This window comes from Aphidius gifuensis, linkage group LG1 (assembly GCF_014905175.1).
Source record: "Aphidius gifuensis isolate YNYX2018 linkage group LG1, ASM1490517v1, whole genome shotgun sequence".
NCBI classification, from domain to species: Eukaryota; Metazoa; Arthropoda; class Insecta; order Hymenoptera; family Braconidae; genus Aphidius; species Aphidius gifuensis.
The window spans coordinates 7095670-7120401 of NC_057788.1; the positions used below are offsets into that span (position 1 = coordinate 7095670).

Here is a 24732-nt window from a genome sequence, read left to right on the forward strand (position 1 = left end):
TACCTTTTATTATGTTGCTTCTCACAGGTGCTATCAGGAGTAGATATAAAAATTTAAAAAATTGATTTTAATTTTTTAGCAATTAATAATTTTATTTATCATATCGCTCTTTACCCGATCATTCAAATAGGATCCATAATAATTCTCTTTTCTATTATTAAATCATATTGTTAATTTTCTTTTTGTTTTTTCACATGAACCATTATTTATATTTACATATAACAACACATTTTCATACATCAGTTGTAACGAAATTAATAATGAAATATATTCATATTATTCATCATCAATACAATAATTAACATACACAATTAAAAATAATAATAAAAATTAAATTAACAAGTAAAATTGAAGTATACTTGACAGATAGTTTTTTAATTAAAACAATCTATCATTTAATAAAATTATTTCACATTGATATTATCAATTATAATCAATCAAATTATTCAAAATTAAATATACATATATATTTCTAAAACAATTATCATTATAATTTTATTTGGCTTTTTTATTATTTATTATATTCACAGGCTTTAAGAACCCTGAAAAATATATTCTTATTTATAACTATATATATAATATATATTTTTTATTAATTCGGACACGGAAAAAAATATACATTTATCAGTTTTATTTATCAGCTAATAAAATAAAACTGTTAATAATGTACATTTATTTTTAAAAAATAATTTAAATATTTTAAAGTTGATTTTTAAATAATTACTTGGTAATGATTATGATTCATGATGGATTGTTTTTTGTTTTCTTTTTAAATTTAGAAAATTTTAATAAATACACAGTAAATTTCTAGAAACACTTGGGCATGAATAAAGAAGATAAAAATATCTTCTTATTCAATAGTAAAACATATTTATTAGTTTGTTTTTTTTTGTTTGTTTCTACCACAAATTGTTAATATTTACGATGAATATAAATATTTAACAACTGTTATCACGTTCATCAACGTATGTATCACGATATAAAGAACTTGGTGTACCACGATTTATCATTGAGCTTCCTGATGCTGGTGTTACTTGTGGATTAGAAGTTGGAGTTAACAGTGGTGTACCTTGAAGACTGATTGCCATTGGAAGTGTCCCTGGGGTACATAAACTCATGGCACCACGTCCAGTTTCAGTGACAGAGCGATATCTTGGTGGTCTAACTGACCTGCAACATTATCAATTACAATTACAAGTATATCAACAATTTTTTTAGTTAATTTTATTTATTTATTGTTAATTTAATTACCTGCTACATTTACATTTAAGTAGACGAATAAATGCTCCTCGAAATATTTTATTAAAAATAGTATAAATTATTGGATTTATTGTTGATGATACATATCCAAGCCACAAACAAATATCAACAACATGATGTGGTACTGAACAATCTGGACATATTGCAAATAATATATTGAGAACAAAAAATGGTGACCAACATAAAACAAATGTAAAAAATACAAGTCCCAAGACTTTGCTTGCTTTTTGTTCAGTTGCAACTGCATTTGCTGCAAATGATCTTCTTTTTGATTTACCATGAAGAAACCTTGAACAAAAAAAAAAAAAAAATAAACAAATAAATATAATTCAAATGTTTAATCTATTTTTATAATATTTATGTAACAGGAATTTGAAAAAAGAAGAAGTAATTTACATAACACAAATTACAAATGCAATATTTTTTTGGAAAAGATAAAAAACTCATAAAAAATTATATTCTTACTTAAAAAAGTTCACTCAAACATCATCATCAATGTCAAAATAAAATATACTTTTTTATTATTCATAGTATAGTGAATATCGAAAATAGTTTAAGTGTTTTTTAGAATATAAAAATAAATAGAAAAAAAAAGATGAAAGAAATTTTGACAGACATTTATCTATATAAAAAAAAAAGTTTATAATTTTTGAAAGATAATATTTATTTATAGAGAAGAATTATTATTAAATGGAATAGTTAATATTGATATTGAATTAATAATTGAAATAAACATTTTGAAAATGACATGACAATTGACAATTGTAAGCTGCATGAAAGCCTGAGATTATTCTCATATAGATTCGAAATTGTGATGAAGCTTTTGCGTGGGAAATTTATACGCAATAGATATACAATTTACAATTCAATTTTCTTGTGAACATTGTTCACAATCTCACTACTAAACTTACTAAAAACAGACAATTCAAGGTATTTGGATTATCTAATTCAAGCTTTAGGATTAATCTCGGAGCATAACAATGAAACAAGAATAATTATTTTCTATCAATGCTACTATTATTATTGATGTTATAAAAAATAATTGAATGAATAATTTCATTTAATTCTATAATATCATGATAATAAATTCATTGAATATTTTACAATAATTTTTAGCTAATATCGATCTAATAAATTTGTAAATTACATGGTTAAATAAAATAAGATTTTACATTTAAATTTATTTTTATTAATTCATATTTTCCGCAAGCAAAGTTTTTAATATTATTTTTTTTTTTCATTTGCATTTTCAATTAGTTAAGTACTTGAAAATTTTAAGTTAATAATTATTCTATATATACTTTTAAAAATATTAGTTTTATTTTTAAAATAAACAATGAACTTTAAAAAAAACCTTCAGGTAATTTAAATTTTGATGAATTAAATTTACTAAAATATTTCATTTAAAATTTTCTAACAATTAAAGATACACTTTTACCGTGTACCTTAAAATGTGTTAATAATAAAATAATGCTTGTTATTAAAGCAGCTTTAAAGTGAAAAGACTCTGTGAATAATTATAAAAATAAAAAATCAACACAAACTTAATTTTTGCACTAAAAAATACTTGATATTTAAAAAACACTTGACTGTAAAATTTAAAATGAATATTTATTTGTTATATATAAATTTATATTAGTAGTTTAAAAATAAAACAATTAGAAAAACAGATGTTATTCTATTTTATATACATTTTAATCTGACATAAAAAAAAAAAGTGAAAATAAAAAAAAAAAAATATATATCATAAGCTTGGTTTTAAAATAAAAAATATAAATAAAATTTTAAAAGTAAACAAGTACTTAAGATTGAGATTAGTTGGTGTGACATTAAGATGAAGTCTCAGTGATTTCAGTTTGAAGTTTCTCGTTTCCTTGGCAATATTCTCAGGTGTTTGAGTGCCTTGATCTGTTCTTCCCATAATACGTGATTCATTTAATGCTATATCTGTCTCAACTGTAGCTCCATTGAGTTCAAAACTTGGATGTTTTATTCCACTTCTGGCATTTAACGTTCGACTTCTGCTAAACAAATAAATTTAAAATTAAATTTATATACATTTGCATTTGAGATAAATATGAAATATGTCAACCAACAATTTATATAAATCTAACTTGCTGATAACAACACAAAATTATTATTTACTTTTTTATTTTTACTAGAAAAATGTCAGGGTCAATTTTATACAATCCTAAAAATTACTTAATATTGATTAAATTTATCAGTAGATTTTTATTTTTTTGTGGTTCAATTTAAATAAATGTTTAGTTGGAAAATTGATGCATTGTATGTAAAAAAAAAAAAGGACAAACTGATGGAAATTTACTTTTAATAGAAATTCAAAAGAAAAAAAACATAAAAGAACGTTCAGAACAACTGATGGAATTTTACTACCCTTTTAATCTTGATGATTAATGTCTTTATTATTTTAAATTATAATACTATTTTTCATTTTATTACAATATTTATTTCTCCTCAAAAATCTTATGAGTATTATTTTTTTTTTCATGTTAAATCAAATGAACAATATAAAAATAATAGTCAAATTTTTATTACAAATTGTTAAATGAAAAAAAAAAAAATTAAATAGTGATTGGGAAAAGTTGCAAAGTGCATTTTTATTGAAAATTTAGTTTTTTTTTTAAATTTATTTAATTTAAAAAGACAATTAAAATGTAAACGAAATTGATTTTGTAATTTATTTTTAAATGTAATTAACAGAGGGTAATTAAAAGTAGATAAAATTTATAAATTGGTAATTATATTTTTAAATATTACCTGTCACTTGAAGAGCTACCACCTGACATACGCCACATTTGTCGATGTGATGTTGCATTTGATGTTCTTGTTGTAATATTATTAACTTTTGTTGATGAATATCCACCACCTAGTCTACGAAATTGATTACTTTCCGGATGTTCAGCAACAAAACGTGCTTTTTTTCTTAATAATTGTACGGTTAGTACAAAAGTAACTACCATTACAAGCATTGGTATGTAAAATGCAACCAATGAACCAAATATAAAAAATGCCCGGTTATTTATAACACATATTCCTGGTGCTGGCATAATATTTGATGAATTAATCAGGCCTAAAAATAAATCAATAAATTATATTTAAATATATTTAAAATATGTTTATTCACCTATTATTTAAAAAATAATTATTTATTCATTTCATAAGTGTATGCATTAATTTTCATTTCTATACATTAACTGATAATCTGGGATTAAATTTAAATTTCGCCAATTGATGCTCTGGTATTAAATTAAACACAATTGTGTTGGCTATTTTTTTTTTTCATATATAAATAAAAGTACGTGAATTTTTTATCATTATACTCATCTCGTTATTTTTTGTCAATTTTTTTATTTTTTTTAATTACCAAATAACCATTATAATTATTATTTTAAATCAAGCTTTATTTTCTTTGGTACACATCCAAATTTAATATTTATATTTTATCAACTTTTACCATGTTAATTTTGTTTGTTTTTTTTGTAATTTAATTTTTAATTATTTTTCATAAATTTAATTATTTTTTTTTTTCAAATATAAAATAATATTTATGCATTTTTTTCAAAAAGATTTACAGATTAATATAAGCTTATATAAATATATGAAAATTTAAATACCCATTTGAGTATATTTATTTTTTTATATATTGTTGAAATGAATTTTTATTTCAAGTAGAAAAAAATGATACATCAAATCACTTGTATATTATATGAATTTTATATTTTCAATATTGACTTGAATGATTTTATTCACTGAATTTAACAAAGCTTAGTATTATTATTATTTTATTTTTTGTATAAAACATACCTAATACTGTTATCGAACTGGATACAAGTATGGCACATACCCAAACAAGAGCAATTTTAAATGCAACCATACGTTTTGTTGATATGTGCCTGGTGCGAAGTGGATTTCTTATGCCAAGATAACGTCCCAGTGAGATAAAACACATATGCAAAATACTTGCACTACATGCTAGAACGTCACAGCTTACATAAACATTGCACCAGACAACACCAAGTGGCCAATATCCTTGAATCATTAATCAAAGTATATATAAATTAAATATCAATTTTTTTTTTTTTCATATTTAGTATATAATATTATAAATTTTTGTCAGTTTTTAATTATATTTTTATATAAACTAAAAATTTACATTACAGTCTTGGAATTATCTAATACTTAAACTGTAAATTCCAGTGTTATTATGAGTAAACTAACTTGTTGGTATGTGTCCTTCAACAGCTTAATAATATTTAATAAAAAAAAAAAAAGAGTAAAATATGCTGACGTTGGCTATTTTTAAAATTTATTTTTTTTTTGATTATATTCAAGGTATATTACAGTGTAATATAAATGGAATAAAATATATCAAAGAAAATTTTAAAATAAGAAAATTTGAAAAAAATATATAAAATAAAGTAAATATATAAGTTTATTTTTTTATTTTTTGATGAGAATTATATTTACTCTTTTATATAGAATAAATATGAAAAAACCATAAAAGAGTATATAAAATAAAAAATGATTTGCTTATAAAATAATATTGATTTTACTTTGAACCACTACCACAACATTTTTTTTTTTTTTATATATAAATTATTTTAATTATTTTTCAAAGTTATTTTGTGGGATTTAGAACTGAGCTTTGGTCATTTTACTCAATTTATTTTTTGCTTTATATATATATAATATGGTTTTACGTTTGCGTTGATGGGGTAGGTTATATTATCAACAAAATTGCTAACTCGAGGGAAACCAAAGCGAATCAAAGCTCCCAGAAAAACTTTTCACATGATAATATTTTCTTTTGACCTTGATATTATTTTCATTTACAATATAATTATATTTTCATGAATACATATCATTTAAAGCACGTTGTATATTTAATTTTATAAATACAAAAAAGTTAATTTTATTTCTAAACTTTGATTTAGATTTAATTAATTTACATTTTTTATATTTTTATTTGAATTAATTGTGTACTTGTCATTTCATCTTGATTAAAAAAAAATTATGAAAATGATCATCTCATTCATGAAATGCATAAAAAGAACTTAACTGTGTAATTTTAATTTTCAGAAATATTTCTTTTCATGTCTTTTGAGCCTCGCTAATGATAACTCAATTTAATTTTAATGAAAAAAAAAAATATATGTCTATAAAAATCAATTTATATTTAATTTAAAATGACAAAAATATCAGCCAATTTTAATCAACCTAGTCCTTGATTTTCTATCAACAAAACAAAGCGAAAAAAAACTGCTTTTGATTTCCATTGAAATGTATGAATATATTTTTTTTTTTAAATTTCTTTCATGTCAAAATTCTATTGTCATCATTCAAGTCAATGGCAATTAGTGTCAAGATAATTTTCATTCATTTATTTTTTTTTATTATAAATTTTTTTTTTAGTTATATTTATATCAAAGCTTTTTTATAATGAATTTAATTTTGTCCTTGTTTATTTTATTTTTCATCTTGTCAAAGTTTAAAAAAATATAATATTTTTTTTTCATTCATATTGTATAAATTTACAATTAATAATCACAATATTGTCGACCTAAATATGTCAATGTATTTACAAATAATTGTAAGCTTTTTTTTTTTCTATCACTAGTAAATAAAAAAAAAAAAAAGAATTAATCAATTTTTTTTGTTACAAAGTAATTACAAGTATTTCCATTCAATTTATCGATGAAAACTTTGATAATTAAAAAAAAAATAATAATAGATTTTAGTTGTGATTGAAACACATGGTAAAATTATTAAATAAATTTTGAGTTAATAATTTTTTTATTTGACACTCGAACGCGTTGTTTATTGAATTTAAAATCTCACTTGTTTTTTATCAATCGCTTTTATCAATAGATAATTTTTATTTTTTATTTTCACTCAGTTGCTCATGAGTGAAATATATTCTACATACGAGAAGATAAAATTAAAAGAATTAAAAAAAATTTTATAGATAAACGGATATTGAATTAATTGATGGTGTCTCTTTTTTTTTTTATCGGATGAATTGTCACCGAGTGCCATGAAAGCCACTTCAGATTGGATCAAGTTGGTATTTGAGCAGCTCAATAGCTATATGTTGCTTCAACCCTCCAATATATTATTATCAAACTACCCGAATGAATTTCATTCAATTTTTACTATAAAAAAAAAAATATATGTTTATATATAAAACAATATAAAAATAAATAAATGCGATAGATAAAAAATATATTTTTATTTTGAAAAAACTTTACTCGTTTCTCAATGTCCATAGATTTATGAAATGATTTTACCTCAGCCAAGATTGTTGTCAGTGTGAAAAATGGATTTGTTAACCGATGAATTTTTTTTTTTTTTTCTCTCATTTTAGTCTTCAATTTTCTAGACTTTTTTTTTTTATTTTTTTAGTATAAAATAAAATATAAAACAATATTTATGCTGTTCAGTTTGATTTATATATTTGTATTAAAAAAAAAATATTTAAATTTGCATGATTATTTTTATAAAAATATCTAGTACTTGTATTATTATTATTTTTTTTTTCAACCAATGTGGATATACTCTTGAGTTTTTAAGTTCATCACTTTTTGACCTTATTCAACTTTCTGGATTTAATCCAAATGCATATTCAACCCTTTCATTTCTAGCTTCGAGTAAATTTTATGTATGGAAAAAAGCAAGATAAAAATAGTAATAATAATAATGATAGGGTAAGTAAATTTAAAAGAAAAAAAAAATTTAAGTATATATTTATATTAAAAATAATCTTGTAACGAGATAAATTTATGTTTTTTCTTATTTTCAATAAAAGTTTATATGGAAATTGTGTTTTTTATCATTTATCGTAAATTAAGCTCGTATAATTTTATTTTTAACGAATAAAAATAATAAAATAAATTTTAAATTAAAATAAATAAATTTTTACTTTGAAAAAAAAAAATTAATTATCACTTTTTATGTTTTAATTGTATTTAATTTTTTTTTTATTGTTATTAAAAATATTTAATGAGTCTTTGTAGATTTATCAAAGAATTTTTTTTTAAAATGAAATACTTGTTGAACAGTATATTGTATTTGTTTGAGATGATATAATTTATCCAATTAGACTTCTTTTAATTTTTTTTTCTAAATTTAATTAAAAATAGTTTTCTTTTTCAGCTGTTTGTTTTATGATATTTATTTTTTTATTTTAAGTTTAATTATTAGAGCTTTCACTACTGAGTTTATTTAGAAAAAAAAAAACATTTTAAGCACAGTGCGATTTTTTAAGCATGGAGATGAGTATGTCATTATTATCGACAATGAGAATATATTTTTGAGAATAATAACTTTTTGCAAAAAATTAAGGTCGATTGCACAGTTTGAATTTTTTTATTTTATTTTATTTATTTTTTATATATTTCTGTACATGCTTCACTGAATTTTGTTTTATTTTTAGAAATTATTTACGGGAAAAAATATTCTCTGATATTTTTTATCAATCATTCTTTGTGTAAATTTTTTTTTCACGATTATATGAATATTTTTTTATTTTCTCTGGTACAACTTGACATACTGTAATTTTTTTTTTCAATTTCTATATAAAAACAAGATAAAAATGAAAGGAAAAAAAATAATATTTAACATTGTAAAATAAACTCAGCAATAAATTTTATAAATAGTTTTAAAAAAAAAATTATTGTTTTATAAAAGTTTGAGCCTGATGAAATGATTTTAACTTGATTCAAGTTGATTATATAATTTTACACAAAGAAAATTAAAAAGAGATCATAAATGGGCATAAAAATAAAAAAGTTTTTTATCTATTGAAATTTAATTTTCAAAGTATAAGATTGTTAAATGATCAAGATCATTAAATTCACAATAAAAAGCCACGAATTATGAGCACTCGCATTGATCAATATTTCTACAAGTAAATTTTTTTTTTCTACAATATCTAATTGTATTTAAAAATATATTATTATTTCATATTTTTATATTTTATTAAAATAGCTAAATTACTGATCAAGTATAATTAAAAATTAAATATTATTACCAAAAATAATTGCCAATAAAATATTTTGTATTATTTTTTTATTTTAAAAATAAAAATAATAGTCATTGATTTGAAAAAAATTTTCAACACGCTCCAGAGATATATTTAGATTGTGTCAAAAGAAAAAAAAAAAAACCAATGCGATTAAAATGCTCCACAAAGCAGTGAGTTTTTTTTTCTATTGTCGTCTCGATTTTCCAATATAATTCATCGCTCGTTTATCTTACGATGCTCTCTCATTCTTCCTTCGAATTTACCATGATTCTTCAGTCACGTCAATTCACGCAAAGTTGTTGTAGAACAAAAAAAAAGTAACCAAAAACGAAGTGTAAATTCAAAATGAATAAGATTGACGAGCCACAAAAAAGAAAAAAAAAATAGAGAAAAACAAAACGTCAACACTTTTCACTATTTTATCTAGTCTTTTCATACAATTACTTTTTTTTTTTTCACTGTGTGTATTCATAAAGACTCATTCTGAATGTTGAACTTTAACGAAAAATAAAAAATATATGGAAAAATAAATAAATATCTGTTGAAATAAATATAATAAATATAAATACAAGTGAAGCTGAAAATTAAAAATAAGCAAACACAGCATGAATCAATGATTGTTAAATAGTCTGATAAAATTTTATAGTAAAAAAAAAAAAAAACAAATTGTAAACAACTTGCAATTTGAAATTTATAATCTAGAATTTATTTAATTTTTCATTAATTTATACAAAGCTTATAATTAATATAAAGATAAAATTTAAATTAAAGTTGGATCATTAATACGAGCTGTAAAGATAATGACTTTTCGATTTGCCAATATTACAATGAACGGACGGTCTGCAGATATAAATTGTTCATCTCCATCAAGCATTCTGCTTTGAAAAACAGCATCTAAATTATAATAACAAAAATATAATTAATATTTGATAATTTGTATGAGAAAATATTAACAAAATTAAATTAAAACATACGAGTTGCAGCCGCTGCTTCTGTTCCTTCTTCATTAACTTCAATAAATGCTTTTTGTAAAATTTTACTAATTGATAAATTTATTTTTTCAGTTATACCAGTAAAATCAGCGGCATTAGTGAATGCTTCATTGACTCCCATCTAAAACAATAAAAACATTAAAATACATGTAATTTTAAAATGCAATATTTTATCAAAAATAAAATAACAAAAAATAATTAAATAATTTTTAAATAATATATACCTGCATCAGATAATTTTTAAGATCAATTTTCGTTTGAATTTTAAATTTTGGCAAAGCAATTGTAACTTTTTGAGTAAAAGTATTGTACAATGTTTGCAAATTTAATTTCGAAATATTTTCTTCAATTTTTTTTAATCCATCAATTTTATTTGGAACAATAACAAACATGGACATTTGTCCAGCTCCTTTTGGCATCTGTGTTATAAATTTAAAAATAATTTTCAGTATAGTTTATACAATATTAAAATAATATGAAAAAAAAAATTAAAAGGTTTTTTAATTTAATTTTAATTTACCTCATAAGGAAGCTCAACTATTTTTGCATCAAGATCTTTTAGCTCATTGTAATTGACTTTAACAGTCTGGATCATTGTTGGCACTTCTTTGGAATATGTTTTGTTAACATGAAACAATTGTGATACTGTATCATTAAGCTCAAATTTATGTTTCCAATTTCCCTTGAAGTACACAGCATTGATAAGAGCAAGAGTAGTCTGGTCATCAAAATCATCTACAAAATAAATAATAATAAAATTAACAATCAAATTTTATAATAAAATATTAAAAATAAAATACTCACAACTTTCAACAAGATTTTTAATATTATTATTTGTTTCTTTTTCAACCCAATTATTAATTTTATCTGCTGCATCAAAAGAATTTTTAAAATTCAAACTTTCAACGTCTGATTTAAATATACTTGTTATGCCATTTTTAAAATTTGGCTTTACACTAATATTTTCATTAACATACATTTTATTTGCCATTTTTAAACTGTCACTTTTCTGTGTAAAACAAAAAGAAAAAAACATTTAATTAAATTAAAAATATGATATATAATTTTTCATTATTTAAATTATTTTTTTTTAAATTAATTTTCATACCATTACCAAGTCAAAGCTACCAGTTAAATTGTGTTTTTTGTGTAACTTTTCAATAAGTTTATAATAATTTTTCATATGAAGTACTGTTATTATTTCATCTCTGGTGTTTCCTCGTGAACCAAATGCACTTATTGCTAATACATGTGCAACACTGAATGGTGAACAGACAAAATTATCTGCCTGATTATCAAGAGCAACCTGTAAAATTCATTGATATGCATTAGTTTTTAATAAAAAATTTATTCATGCATTAAATTTATTTTAATAATCAAATTACCTTGAAAAAATCAATAGACATTTGATTTATGGAATTTGGAATAACTTTAGATTCAGATCCTCCGAGTCCATGAGAAAAACTCAGGCATGTTGTGGCAACGATGAATAATAAAATCACTGTAAATTTATTATTTATTATTTAAATTATTATCAATTGAAATAAAAAACAAAAAAAACTATTTGTTATTTATAATTTTATGTATTTAGTTATTATTTACTTACGTGTTTTCATTTTGATTGAATATAACTTTACGATTTGATAATATAACAGCGAACTCGGTACTAGTCAGTTTGGCTGAACGATTTAAACTGAAATTTATGAATTAAACAACTACTATTTATACCAACAAACAATCTAAACAAGCTGAATAATTATCTAAAATATTTTTGTACATTATTTGGTGACCTTCAATGAATAAAAGATAAGATAAGTAAAACCAAAATATTCAAAAAATAAAATAATTTTATTTTCGTTTAATTGAAATAATATATAGCTTGTTAAATATTTTATATTTTCTCTGTATTGTTGTTGCTAAGTAAAGTGAAAAATAAATAATTTTTAAATATTATTGTATTTTCTATAGAAAATTTCGACGTCATTGAAAAAAAAAAAAAAACCAAATTAAACACTTTGTGTTTACAATACAAACAATATTAGTTTCGGGGTCTTTGTGTTTAGTTTAACCTTCATAGTGTTATCTCAACTTAATTTAAAATGTTTTTAATTTATTTTTCTGAGGCATTTGAAATATTGTATATTTTTTTTTTTTTTCGGTCAATAGATAGAATAGTAGCACGAGGCTAAAAAATACCATAAATAAAAAAAAAAAAAAGAATCAAATAAACTATAAATTAAGAAGTTTAAAAATAAACTCCAATATTATTTCATATTTCGAAATTTTTTTTGTTACTAAAATACATGTCGATAAATCATAGAAAAAAAAAAAAAAATTATAACAAAAAAAAAATTCAACAAAGTTTATTATGAAAAATTGAAATGCTGATTGAACTCAACACATGAATATTCTCTAAAATATTCTATAAAATATCCTTCCTACCGAATGACATATATGAAAATAATTCGAAATTTAAATTTCACCCTAAAGCATTGACAAATGATTCGAAATATTTGAATAATGTTCGATTCGAAAAATGTGTGTATTTGGCATACATGATATTTTAGTAAAAAACAATCAGAAAACTTATTACCCTCTGTTTTAAAATACATATAAGCATAATAAAATACACCCTTATTTATATTTAATTTTCATAATTGAAAAACAAAAGAAAAATATGTTGAAAAATATAATTTTAACAAAAATTACAGTATACGTTTATGTGCAGCATTATTCATTTGACTTTATGCAAATTCATAATACAGCTCCATTGAGAATTTTAGTCAAAATTTTAAAGTGTTTAAAGCTCTTGAAGCTTTGAATATATTAAATTAAATTGTCATACATGAAAATCAAAATAAAATATGCTAAAATTAGTCTAAAGATATAATTACTTATAAAAAAAAAAATTTTAATATTTTTTTATATATTGATTAAAGTTTATAAATAATAATTATTATATTTATATATAAATTCAAAATCACGTAGAATATTTTTATTTACTCAGTATCATGAGCTTATTGAATAAACATGGAAATTTTTTTTTTTCACAGTAGTTTCTGTATTTCAATTTTCACACGTGGATGAAAAATTAAAATTATTGATTCACATGAATAAGTACAAACTAATTTTCACAAATAATATTAAAAAGTTTCATAAAATAATAAACTTTTAATCAAACAAACTACTAAATATTATAATTAATTAATTTTGCTATTTATTCATAGAATAAAAATCATTAATTATATATTATTTAATAAATAAATTAGTTAATTTAATAATAAAATTTTTTTTTTGCTTTAAATTGTATATGTATAATTTTTTTATTAGAAATACAGTTGCATGTTTTGTCATTTCTCCAGAGATCAATAATAAAAAAAAAATATAATACATGGATTGTCTTATTGCTTAGAACTATCATGTATATATTTGTTATTATTATTATCTATTTTTTTTTTTTTTCAATATTAATTAATGAATATTGTAAGTGACATGTAACGATAATCGATATGAACATTGCACTAAATAATAAATATTAAAAATGATGCAGTGTTGGTATAACAAAGTGACATATCATCCCAAGGTAATTTATTATTTGACCTTGGGTTAATTATTTTCCACTGGAAAAATTATAATTTTAATTTATCGTTTTATAAACAAACATCAGATATTCATTATCAAATAAATAACTGTAAATATATTATGAAGAAATTTTTATAAAATAACAATTAGTATAAAAATTCATTGAAGTAAATATTTTTCTATTTTATTTTTAATTATAATTATTTATTGATTGTAGTTGAGAAAATTTTTTATAATTGATCATTATTAATTGTTTGAGAAAATATCTTCATAGACAATTAACAATCAAGGTTGATTGAGATAACATAAATATCATTTTGTTTGTTATTTATTAAGTTCAAAAATTTTGATGTTAATTGTGTAAATATATACTCAAGTCAGTATAAAGATAAATGTTACGAAATATTTCATCTATGGTTTGTAGCCTTGATGATAACTGTGTGTTATAAATTCATAAATTAAAAATATATATAATTTCTCAAGAGTTTGTTTTTCAAATTATTGTTAAAGTTTTGTCATTGAAATTATTTAAAATTTGATAATAACACAAATAAAAATAAATACTGCTATTGATTTTTATTATCGTACAAGTATTTGCTGAATTATTACAAAGAAAATTAAATCTATGACCGAGTGTTGTCAAGCCACAGTCAATTTTATGAAAACCCATGAAACGAAATAAAAAAACAGTAATTTATTTTAACGATTTGTGTGTTTAGATTGAGTTTAATATTAAATTTTTCTTTATATTCTTTTTTGTATATTTCCACAAAAATAAATAAAAAATATAAAATTTCAAATGGCATACATAAATTTGTGTTTTTTAATCATGTCCAATGGGTCAATATGAATTTTAAAATTTTTATTCATCAGCATTTGATTTGTTATGCACGAAAAAATAAAAAAATTTAAAACAATAGAAAAGTTTATATGAATAACAAAAAAAAAAATGTCGTATTTATGATTGTTCCAACAAAAGAATCAGAGAATTGATTTTTTTATTTTATTTTTTCATTCTACAGCTTTGTACAGATTTAATGTCTCCAAGTATAACGGAAGTATCAAAGAACTACCCAAATATATAAGCGTCATTTTTATTATTTGTTTTTTCCTGTTTCAATCCAATGAAAAACAAAAAATATATAAAAAAAAAAAAAAATCATAATGAAAAAAAAAGAAAGAAAATTCAATTCAATGATCTAGAAATTTTTCAAGAATTACTTTTTAATATAAACTATATTTTCAAAGTCAAAAAAAAGAAAATAATAATAATAAAAAAATTTACAAATCATACGTAAGCATTTTTTTAGAAATTTTTACATCAAATATTTTCTTGATCTTTTATACAAAGACAATATTACACTTTACAAAAAGGACTATTTCAAAAGTCAAAGAGTGTTGTTAGCTTTTTTTTTTTTAATAAAAAAAAAAGCTGCTATTATTTGAAAATAAATAAAAAATAATTTGACCTTGTTCGTTAAATTTATAATGATGAAAAAATAATGCATCAGTGTGCATGTTCAATTAAATCATGATAATTATTGTGATCCTTTTAATTGGAATTTTAATAATTAACTATAAAATTATTGCAATTATTATTCAGTCAACTGTTATAGTTGAAACAAGCTTTCCTTTCGACAATCAACTATACTAATTTACTCAAAAATAAAATAACAAACCTGTCAAAAAAAAAAAGCTGATAAAAAAAAATAGAAAAAGCAAATGATTGGTTCGAGATATTATACAATACTATCAACCCTAAAAGTACGCTTCGATTGATAAGATGCTTCATCAAATATTCTGCTCGACTCAGTGAACCGAGGATACTTGGACAAAAATCGTGACCTTATCTTTGTTTGGGATGTGACAAAGCAACACAAAAGACAGTCATGACGGTGTCATTTTGAACATAAAAAAAATAAATATAAATAAATATATATATAAGTGTGTCTTGAAGGAACGCCCGAGGAATGAGAAGGGAACCGATAAATGAACATTATGCTATGAGCGTATCGAATATCTTTGGAAGAAAATATTTTTTTTTCTCTTCTCAACTCGTAGTTACAATCCTATTTCGTTTAACATTTGAGTCTTTATATTTGTCAGTATAAAAAAATAAATATATTTATATATTTTTCTTTCAATAAAATTGTTAAAGATTTAATTATTAAAACTTGAAAATGAGCTTTTGTAAATTATAATAAATAAACTCACCAAGTAATCCTGGTATTGCACCCAGTGGCATCACAAATAGTGATACCAATAAATCAGCAACAGCCAGTGATAATAAAAAATAATTTGTGACATTATGAAGTCGACGATCCAAACAAACAGCTAAACATACTAAAATATTTCCAAGTCCACCAGCAGCAATAAATACAACAACAAATAAAAAGCTCCAATCAACTTTACGTCCATTAAATATTTCTGTATGATGTCTACGACGAAAACAAGATATTGTAAGATCATCCATTGTTAAATTAGACGTTGTTGAACATTCTAAAACCTTAAAAATAAATAAAATAATAATTATTAATATTAACATACTATTATTATTATTATAATATAAAAATTAAAAATTAAAAAATAATATACTAACATCATTTATTAAGCTCGTATTACAGTCTCTAAATTTTGATATTTTAGATAAAAATGTACCCTCAATTTTTTTAAAACCATTTATAACAAGTGATATATTATATTCACAATTTGTATAATCACATGGACGACAAAATAATGTTGTATATGGTATAATTGTATTGTTAACATCAGTTGTATTATGAATTATGTCATTGACATGTTGTTCAACTGTACACAAGTGATCATAGCCAATGGGAATTAGACCACATTGTTCAACACATCCAAGTAAATTAGTGCTATTACAGTAGGACACCTGGTGAAGCATTGCAGTGACCTCACTTGTCCATGTTGTGATTGAATCCTCGAATGTCAACATGACGAGATTTTATTTTATACAAAAAAATCATTCATCAAAATATACACATTTTTTTTTTTTTTTTTTTTCTATACTCAATCTATTATCAAGTAATTTTATCATTCGATTAATTTTATTATTTAATAAATTGTATTTTTTTTTCTTTTCTTCATAATATTACGTCTTCATTTTTTTTTTTTTTTTTTTCAATTTATTTTGTCAATTCATCAACTGCTTGACGTCCAACAAATACACGTTTTTATCATTGTTCTCATGACTTTCATCATATCGATAAACACATTATCACAATATTTAAAAATAAATAAAATAAGTGTTTTTTTTTTTTTCTTAAACTAAGCGAAAAAATTAATGTCACGTCAATCTTTCAAACGTCACATTGTCTCAATAAAATACTTTGTTTTTTATTTGTTTTATCTGGTCAAATAAGTTTTGCCAAAGTTATGTGCTGTAAATTAATTACACAAAACATCAGTGAATACTTTTGAAATTCAATTAATTTCTTCTTCTTTTTTTTTTGTTATTCTATTATTTATTTATTCTTTTTATCACGTACAATTTTTTATTATTCTTTCTTTTTTAATCACTGCAAAATTGTCTTGATTGTCGATGTAATTTGAATTTGTTTTTTTATTTTTTTCAATTAACAAAGTAATTATAAAATTCAATACAAATGTTTTTATATTTTTTTTTTTGTTTATAATTTTGTTTGTAAACATAAATGTACTTTGTATACTTGAAAATATTTATTGCACAATAAATGTACTAAACGTGCTTGATGAAAAGTCGTTTTTTATTTATGAAATTTGATAAAATTCTTATTTTCCATCAATGAGTTATTTTTTTTTTTTTCAGCTTTTGTTCAACTCTCAGATGAGCAGAAAAAAATAATAAAAAAATGATGAATACATTCTATACATTATTATTATTTATTTATTTTTTAATTTTATTTTTTATCCTTGACTTTTTAATGTACTCGTCTCTTGATGGAGAATAATCTCGCGTCAATTCAATTGCTAATACTCTATGTGCATTATCTCTCATCTCCGTTGATCTTCATTGGAAATCGAGTGTACCTGAAACACAAAGGACATTTTTTTTTTTTTTTTATTATTCATAAAGAATTTAAGATAAAAAAAAAAAAAAAAAAAATCTTATCAATTTGTAGCTTATTTAGATTATTTTAAATATTTAAATATTTATCGATTTTTCTGATAAAATATTAACGGTAAAATTTTTTTGATTATTTTTTAAAATTTCCATAACACATTTGATTTATATTTTTTTTCTACATCTGTATGGAACTAGTTACTCTTTGATAAATGTCTGTTTGAATACTGAATTTAGTATAAATTTTATATAAATAAATGTATGTACTTCAACTCTCGGTCTGTCGTAGAAACGAAAGACAATATTGGTTTGTATTTTGTTTTTGTTTTACTTGCTTCAGTATGACCAATGTTATTTATTTTTAATTAAATTTCATACACTTTATTTACTGTTGATTTAAAAGTTTCTATTATAATTATTTTAGTAAAACAGTGATTTAGTATTTTCGTGCAAAGTGGTATTCACACGCAAAAAACTTTAACGCTTGCGTGCAAAAGACATTTAATGCAGACTCTATTCATTGACGCTAAATTGATGAATTAATTATTTCAACATAGACAATTATAGTTATATAATAATTTTTGTGTATTTGTAATTTATTGTTATATTCATCTCACGACATAACAATCAATCAATAAACTTTTTATATTGTCTGACCACAGCTTACACGATCGTTAATATCATTTCTCTTTAATCATTTATCATTCGTACGTCTATCATTAAATTTAACTAATGATTATATTATTATCTTTATCGATAAAGACAATATTATAAGTTTCTCAATAGAATATATTTATATTTATTTGTTTTTTTGTTTACAAAGTTTTTTTTTTTTTGAAATAAATCTATATTTATATGTTATCAATTTTTGATTATAAAAGTTAATTATGATACAATTATTCATACAAGTTATAAACTCGTATTTTGATTAGCTTTTGGTACTTGATAATTTAATAACTAAAACTTTATTTGTACTCATAAATAATGAGTAATTAATTTATAAATATTTTAAAAATTAAATTTTGTACTAGTAACATGTTCAGTGATTACTTGGTATTTTTTTATATCCAAGTTAAAATACTCACTGTAGATTCAGGGATTTATAAACAAATCCAAGTTTTCAAACTTTTACTTAATCCACATTTACCAATAGCTGACTCTAACTTTTATGAAAAAATAAAACTATAATTCTTTTTTTTTTGTTTTTCAACTAATTTTTAAATTCCAACCAACCAATATCACTGTCTGACATTGCTTGACTTGTACTACTGAATTATTGTTACCCTAAAAAACATTAGCAGATTTTAAAATTATATTTTTATTTAATTAAATCAAATAAAATAATAAAATTTATATACATCATATATTTAAGTATTAAAAATAAATTTTTATTTAGTTAAATTATTATTATAATAAAAGTCCTGAATAAGAGTATCAATATGATAAAAAAATATTAAGGTTCTAGAGTAGTAGCAAGAATCACGTTTAGGCTTTTTTGCACAGTGTGAATTCAATATTGGCTGTAGGGTCAAGAAATTACGACTTTTGGCATGTTTTTCATATCGTGAAAATCATGAAAGAATAAAAAAATAAAAGCTGACAAATAAAAATAATAATAATAAACGAAAAAGAATAATAAAAAAGTAAAAAAAGATCGCTTATTCCCTGAAGGGGTCATTCTCAATGAATTTCACGATTGAGACCTTCTATCTGAAAATGTCTGTTGCTGTCATGAGGGTTTGAAATATGGGGTGCATGAAGATGAACCCAAGAAGGGAATAAGCACACCAAAAATATAGAGACACCTTCATATTGTTCAGTATTATATTGACAAACTGTTTATTTATTTTTATCATCATATATTGGTTATTTTGTGGAGTAAGATTATTTGTAAGCTCAGTGTCAGTAAGTCAAATGATAAATAAACTAAATAAATAAATATTAAACTAGGGAAATATCTGTCAATGTATATACTTAAAAAGTTTAATTCTTTTTTTTTATACAACTTGTCTGTCAACTCAGGTAAAATAATATCTAGCGTCTTGCTGATGCTTGAGCACACACATTGTCATTGTAGCAAGTAACTCAATATTTTATTATTATTATTATAATTATTAATAAAAATAATAATATTTTAATAAAGTTAAGTTATTGAGTTAACACTACGTGACAAAATTCAAATGCTAATTAAAATTTAAATTTAACTTTAATTAGATTTAAAAAAGTATCTATCATGTGAAATTTAAAAATTTCATCTAATTAACTAATTAATTTTAGTAATTTATAAATTATAATAATTATCATTCACTATCTAGACTACAGTTTAGTTTTATTTTAAGTAAAAACTTTAAATAATTTTTTTAAATAATGTATAAAAAAATGCCTGCAAAATATAAGATTGATTAATAAAAGCTTTCAATAGATAAAAAAGTATTTATTTTCTATCGTTATCAAAATTTTTTTTTATCTAAGAAATACTTAAATTTTTTTAATTGAACATCTGTATAAAGTTTAAAAAAAAAAAAACAAATTATCCTCAGCTTATCTGTTTATAATTTAACACACGAACAAATTTTCTAACTTGTGTATTATTTTTTTTTTCTTTTTAGAATAACAATGTAGAATGCAGAAAATAAACTTTTGATAAAGTTTGATATGGCTATCACAGCGTTGTTAAAATAATAATATGCAAACAGTTTCATCATCACAAGAATATTTTTTTTCTTTATTTAAATAATAATATATGATAATTTAATGTAAATTTATCGTAAATTAAAAGTCATATAAATGATAACTACAGATGAAAATCAAAAAAAAAAAAAAAAATTTTTTTTGTGTATAACCTTTTGAGTACATACAAAATACATAATCCAAGTAATTTTAAAAGAAAAAAAAAACAAAAAATATTTCACCCCTAAGCCACAAATGCTTCTATACACTTTCATGAATATAGACTTAGACTTTACAGTTTTTTTATTTTTCTTTTGGTACGAGTATCCAAGGGCAATTACGTTTGGTTTTTGTGAAGTTTCTTTCATTGGTCTCTTGCAATTTTCAGAAGAAAAGATACTATATACTCTCTCTTCACTCATTCAACACACAATTACCTTTTTTTTTTTTTCATTCTATATTTATTTTTTATTTCATTATGTTATTTTTATTTTATTGTTGTGAGCTAATTCTATTTTTTTTTTATTCTTCCTTTGACAAATGACTGTACAATGTCAATTTATCAACAAATAACCAATTGAAATTATTTTTTTTTACTTATTTATTTTAGTAAATTTAATTATATCAATATAAGTTTTGATATAATAATTATTATATTCAATAAATATATAAAAGTAAAATATAAAAAAAAAGAAATTTAATTATTATTTTTTCCGGACTAAATAAGAGTTGACAAAAAAAAAAACTAACACCTGGATTTATTTGAACTTTTTCATTTTCTTTGTATGAAATGTGAAAATTGATTTATTTGTTAAATTAATTTTAGAAAAAATAAATAATGCGTATGAAAAAAATTAAATGCTTGAAATAAAAAATAATAAAATATCACATTTTTAATTAAATACATTGAGCTTGATTTTTTTTTTGTATATTTGACATTTTATTTTATATAATATAATATTGTATTTTATTTATATGATAATTTTTCATAACAAATTTATTTAATTTTTGTATATGAATGCGGCAGTTGTCACGTTACAAAATTGTTTTTTATACGTAAAAATATACCTTAAAGTAAATTAGTATAACACTCACAATAAACAATAAAAATAATATGGACTGTATGTATTTAATACTTGTCATTTTGTCTTTATTTTTCAGAAATATTTGCATGAGAAAATTAACACTTGATATCATATTACACGCTGAATTTTCACGCGCTAATTCAAATGAAAAATCACAAAGACTTGTTTATATTACAATTAAAATTATTTTAAATGAAATTATAGAAATTTTAATTTATTTATTATGTTTAATAAATAGAGAAAGAAAAAATAAATGTAAAGAGAATATAAAATTAATATAAAGTCAATTTTATTTTTATATAAATATATAATTTTGTATAATTCAATAACACAACCACAGCGACTTTTGTATGTGATTTTTTTATATCTCATAAATTTTCAACAGTTTCTATACAGCCACAAGTACTGAGTCTTGAATAAATATATCAAAAATTCTTGTCACAATGTATATATATTTTTAAGTACACTCAAGTTCATGATTTAAAATATATTTATAAATAATATTAATAAATTTATGAATATCTCAAATGCCAATTGCAATATTGTTTATTTATATATGATTATTATTAAAATAAAAATATATAAATTTATTTAATAATGATTTTTTTTTTCAATAAAATAATTGTCAAATTTTAATATACTTTATAGATATTCCAAGTTATTTTTCAATTTTAAAATATTCAAGATGAAATATTCAAATCGATGATAATTGTATGTAAAAAGTTTTTCTATATTTTTTTTTTTTTTTTTATCTTGCTCAAACTTTAGATCCACATTTTACATTTAATTTATTTTTATAAACATCAAGTCAATTTTAATTAAAAAAAAAAAATAAAATAAAAATATTTCAGTTGACAAGTTTATATAAACTTTACGATAGAAGATAAAAATAAATAAATAAAAAATAAAATTTTTGTATAACTACTGTTGCAATGTACAGAATCTTTATTATTATTTTTTTTTTTTTAAACTTTTTTTTTACGGGATATGAAGAGGTATTTAAATAGACAATTTCATGTAACAAGGGTAGTAAAAAAAAAAAAGATAAAAATAATACCTCACAGTTTTTCACAATAGTGTGATTTATTTAACGATTTTCTTTTTTTTACTAGAGTATATATTTAATATAAATAACTGTGTAACAGAAATATTTTTACTCTGGTGAATTTACCATTGTAATATAAATAAAAAAACAAATTTTTGTTTATAAAAATATCAAAATTTAATAACACCAAGATATTAAATTCAACATGAATTCCAATCTACTAATTTTACAATTGAAATTTATTTAAAAAAAAATAAAAAACAAATTTACTAGTAATTTTTTTTTTCCATCAACTTGTTTTATCGAAAAATTTACGTATCGATTTTAGAATGTTCAATTAAAATGCTTCTGACAAATTATTTTTTCTATTTTCAAACCCCTTCACAAACTACAAGTCTCGTATACATAACGATTAAAAATTAAAGAAGCAAAAAGAGAAAAAAAAATTGACTCTGAAATGTTGATGAATATTTATTAAAATCCTAATCATTTTTGATAATAAATTCATCGTTTAATTATACAACAAAGGAATTTATGCCAATTAAAATTTATACCACATATATAAATTTACAAAGAACCAAGAATATGTATTGTTTGACAACAAAGTACTGAAAATTTAGTTGAACATTAAATTTTATCACCCGTATATTATTTTGTATATTCATTCGCACTTGTTGGAAAATTAAATCGACAATTATCCACAGGTTTAATATGATAATTATACCAATCATATAAAACATACAATTATTTTATAATTTATTTATTATTTTTATACCACGTGATGTTAAAAAATAAATGTCAAATGAGATTTAATGATCAAAGATGAATATTAAAATTTATGTAAGATTATAAAATTAAGTGATGATAAAGAGGTATAATATCGTACGAACTACGAAGTTGGTTTTGTTAAACATTTGGTGATTAGTGCTGGCCCAAGGCTTATGCTTCAAGGCTAGTTATCTATCGCTTTCCATTACCACCGTAGAAACCATCACTAAAACCAAATTATTCCTGATGATATAGGCAATTTTCATCAGTTATTACGTATCTATTATCACGAATAAATATCTATATAAATATAACCAGTTAAAAAAAAATTAATACCTTTATAAAATTCAATATTTTAAGATAAGTAACTATTTTTTTTTTTTTTTTTAAATACTACTTTAAAACTTATCAAAAATGTGATTTAAAAAATGTTTTTTTCTATTCAAAAGTCAAATGAAAATTAACATTTAAAATGTACTAATTTAACATATAAAAAAATGTAAAATTCCAAGTTACCATTTTTTAAAATTATTGATTTTATTTAAGTGTTAAATTTTAGTATTTAAAAAAAGATAAAACTATTTTGACATTTAGAAAATTTGTTTTTTAAATTAGTATAAATAATATTGAATAAATTACTGTAAAAAATAAATGATTGAAATTAAATTTGATATTTAAAAAATAAAAAAAGTAAAAAGTGTTAAATGACCTTGCTATAAATTATTGGTTTGAAGATGACAGTTAATCAATTTACATGTGTATATATGTATGTGGTTAATATACAATGAGTGTCATTGACAAACACGTTAAAGTACCCTCTATCGATCTGACCAGATTTGAAGTCACCCAAAAATTTTTCATTTCACTTTAACATATACATCACTCTGTTCAACCACAAAGTGACATGTCATACAATTTCCGGGTTGCAAAATAGAAAAAAATAACAAGTCAATATTGATCATTAATTTATTAATAATATAATCAAAAAATTTTATCATAATTAATAAATATATATTTATAAAATAACAAAGGAAAATAAATTATTACAATGTTGTAAGTTTTCCTAATCAGACAGGTCTTTTGCTAAATTAGGCTTTCTCATTTGTATTGGATCCTTGTCATTTTGATCGTCAAAAAAAAAAAAAAAAAAGTAAAAGAAAAAAAAAATTGTCTACCAGCAAAACGTGAGTCATAAACGAGAGGATAAAAATTTTTACACCGAT

At 21.3% G+C, this 24732-nt stretch overlaps 1 protein-coding gene across 2 annotated transcripts; it reads right to left on the reverse strand.

Moving 5' to 3' along the window:
- Positions 1 to 72: 72 nt before the first annotated feature.
- On the reverse strand, positions 73 to 16961 carry LOC122847450 (5-hydroxytryptamine receptor 2A). Of its 2 annotated transcripts, none has more exons than XM_044145141.1 (7): positions 16478 to 16879; positions 16093 to 16384; positions 5086 to 5310; positions 4039 to 4351; positions 3063 to 3281; positions 1252 to 1548; positions 73 to 1170 (listed from the first exon to the last, which is right to left on the reverse strand). In XM_044145141.1, the coding sequence occupies exons 1-7, from the start codon at positions 16832 to 16834 to the stop codon at positions 939 to 941; spliced, it is 1935 nt and encodes a 644-aa protein (XP_044001076.1). In that variant the 5' UTR covers positions 16835 to 16879; the 3' UTR covers positions 73 to 938. The 2 variants fall into 2 exon arrangements, with proteins under 2 accessions (XP_044001076.1, XP_044001075.1); XM_044145140.1 differs by having other exon boundaries at positions 111 to 1170; positions 3063 to 3284; positions 16478 to 16961.
- Between the last annotated feature and the right edge of the window lie 7771 nt (positions 16962 to 24732).

Coding starts and splice junctions, on each gene's coding strand:
- LOC122847450 (XM_044145140.1), bottom strand. CDS start 16,834: ATGTTGACATTCGAGGATTCAATCACAACATGGACAAGTGAGGTCACT. Junction 5,311..16,092: donor TGCAATACCAGGATTACTTG/GTGAGTTTATTT, acceptor TAATGATTCAAG/GATATTGGCCACTTGGTGTT. Junction 1,549..3,062: donor CCAACTAATCTCAATCTTAA/GTACTTGTTTAC, acceptor TTTTTGTTCAAG/GTTTCTTCATGGTAAATCAA.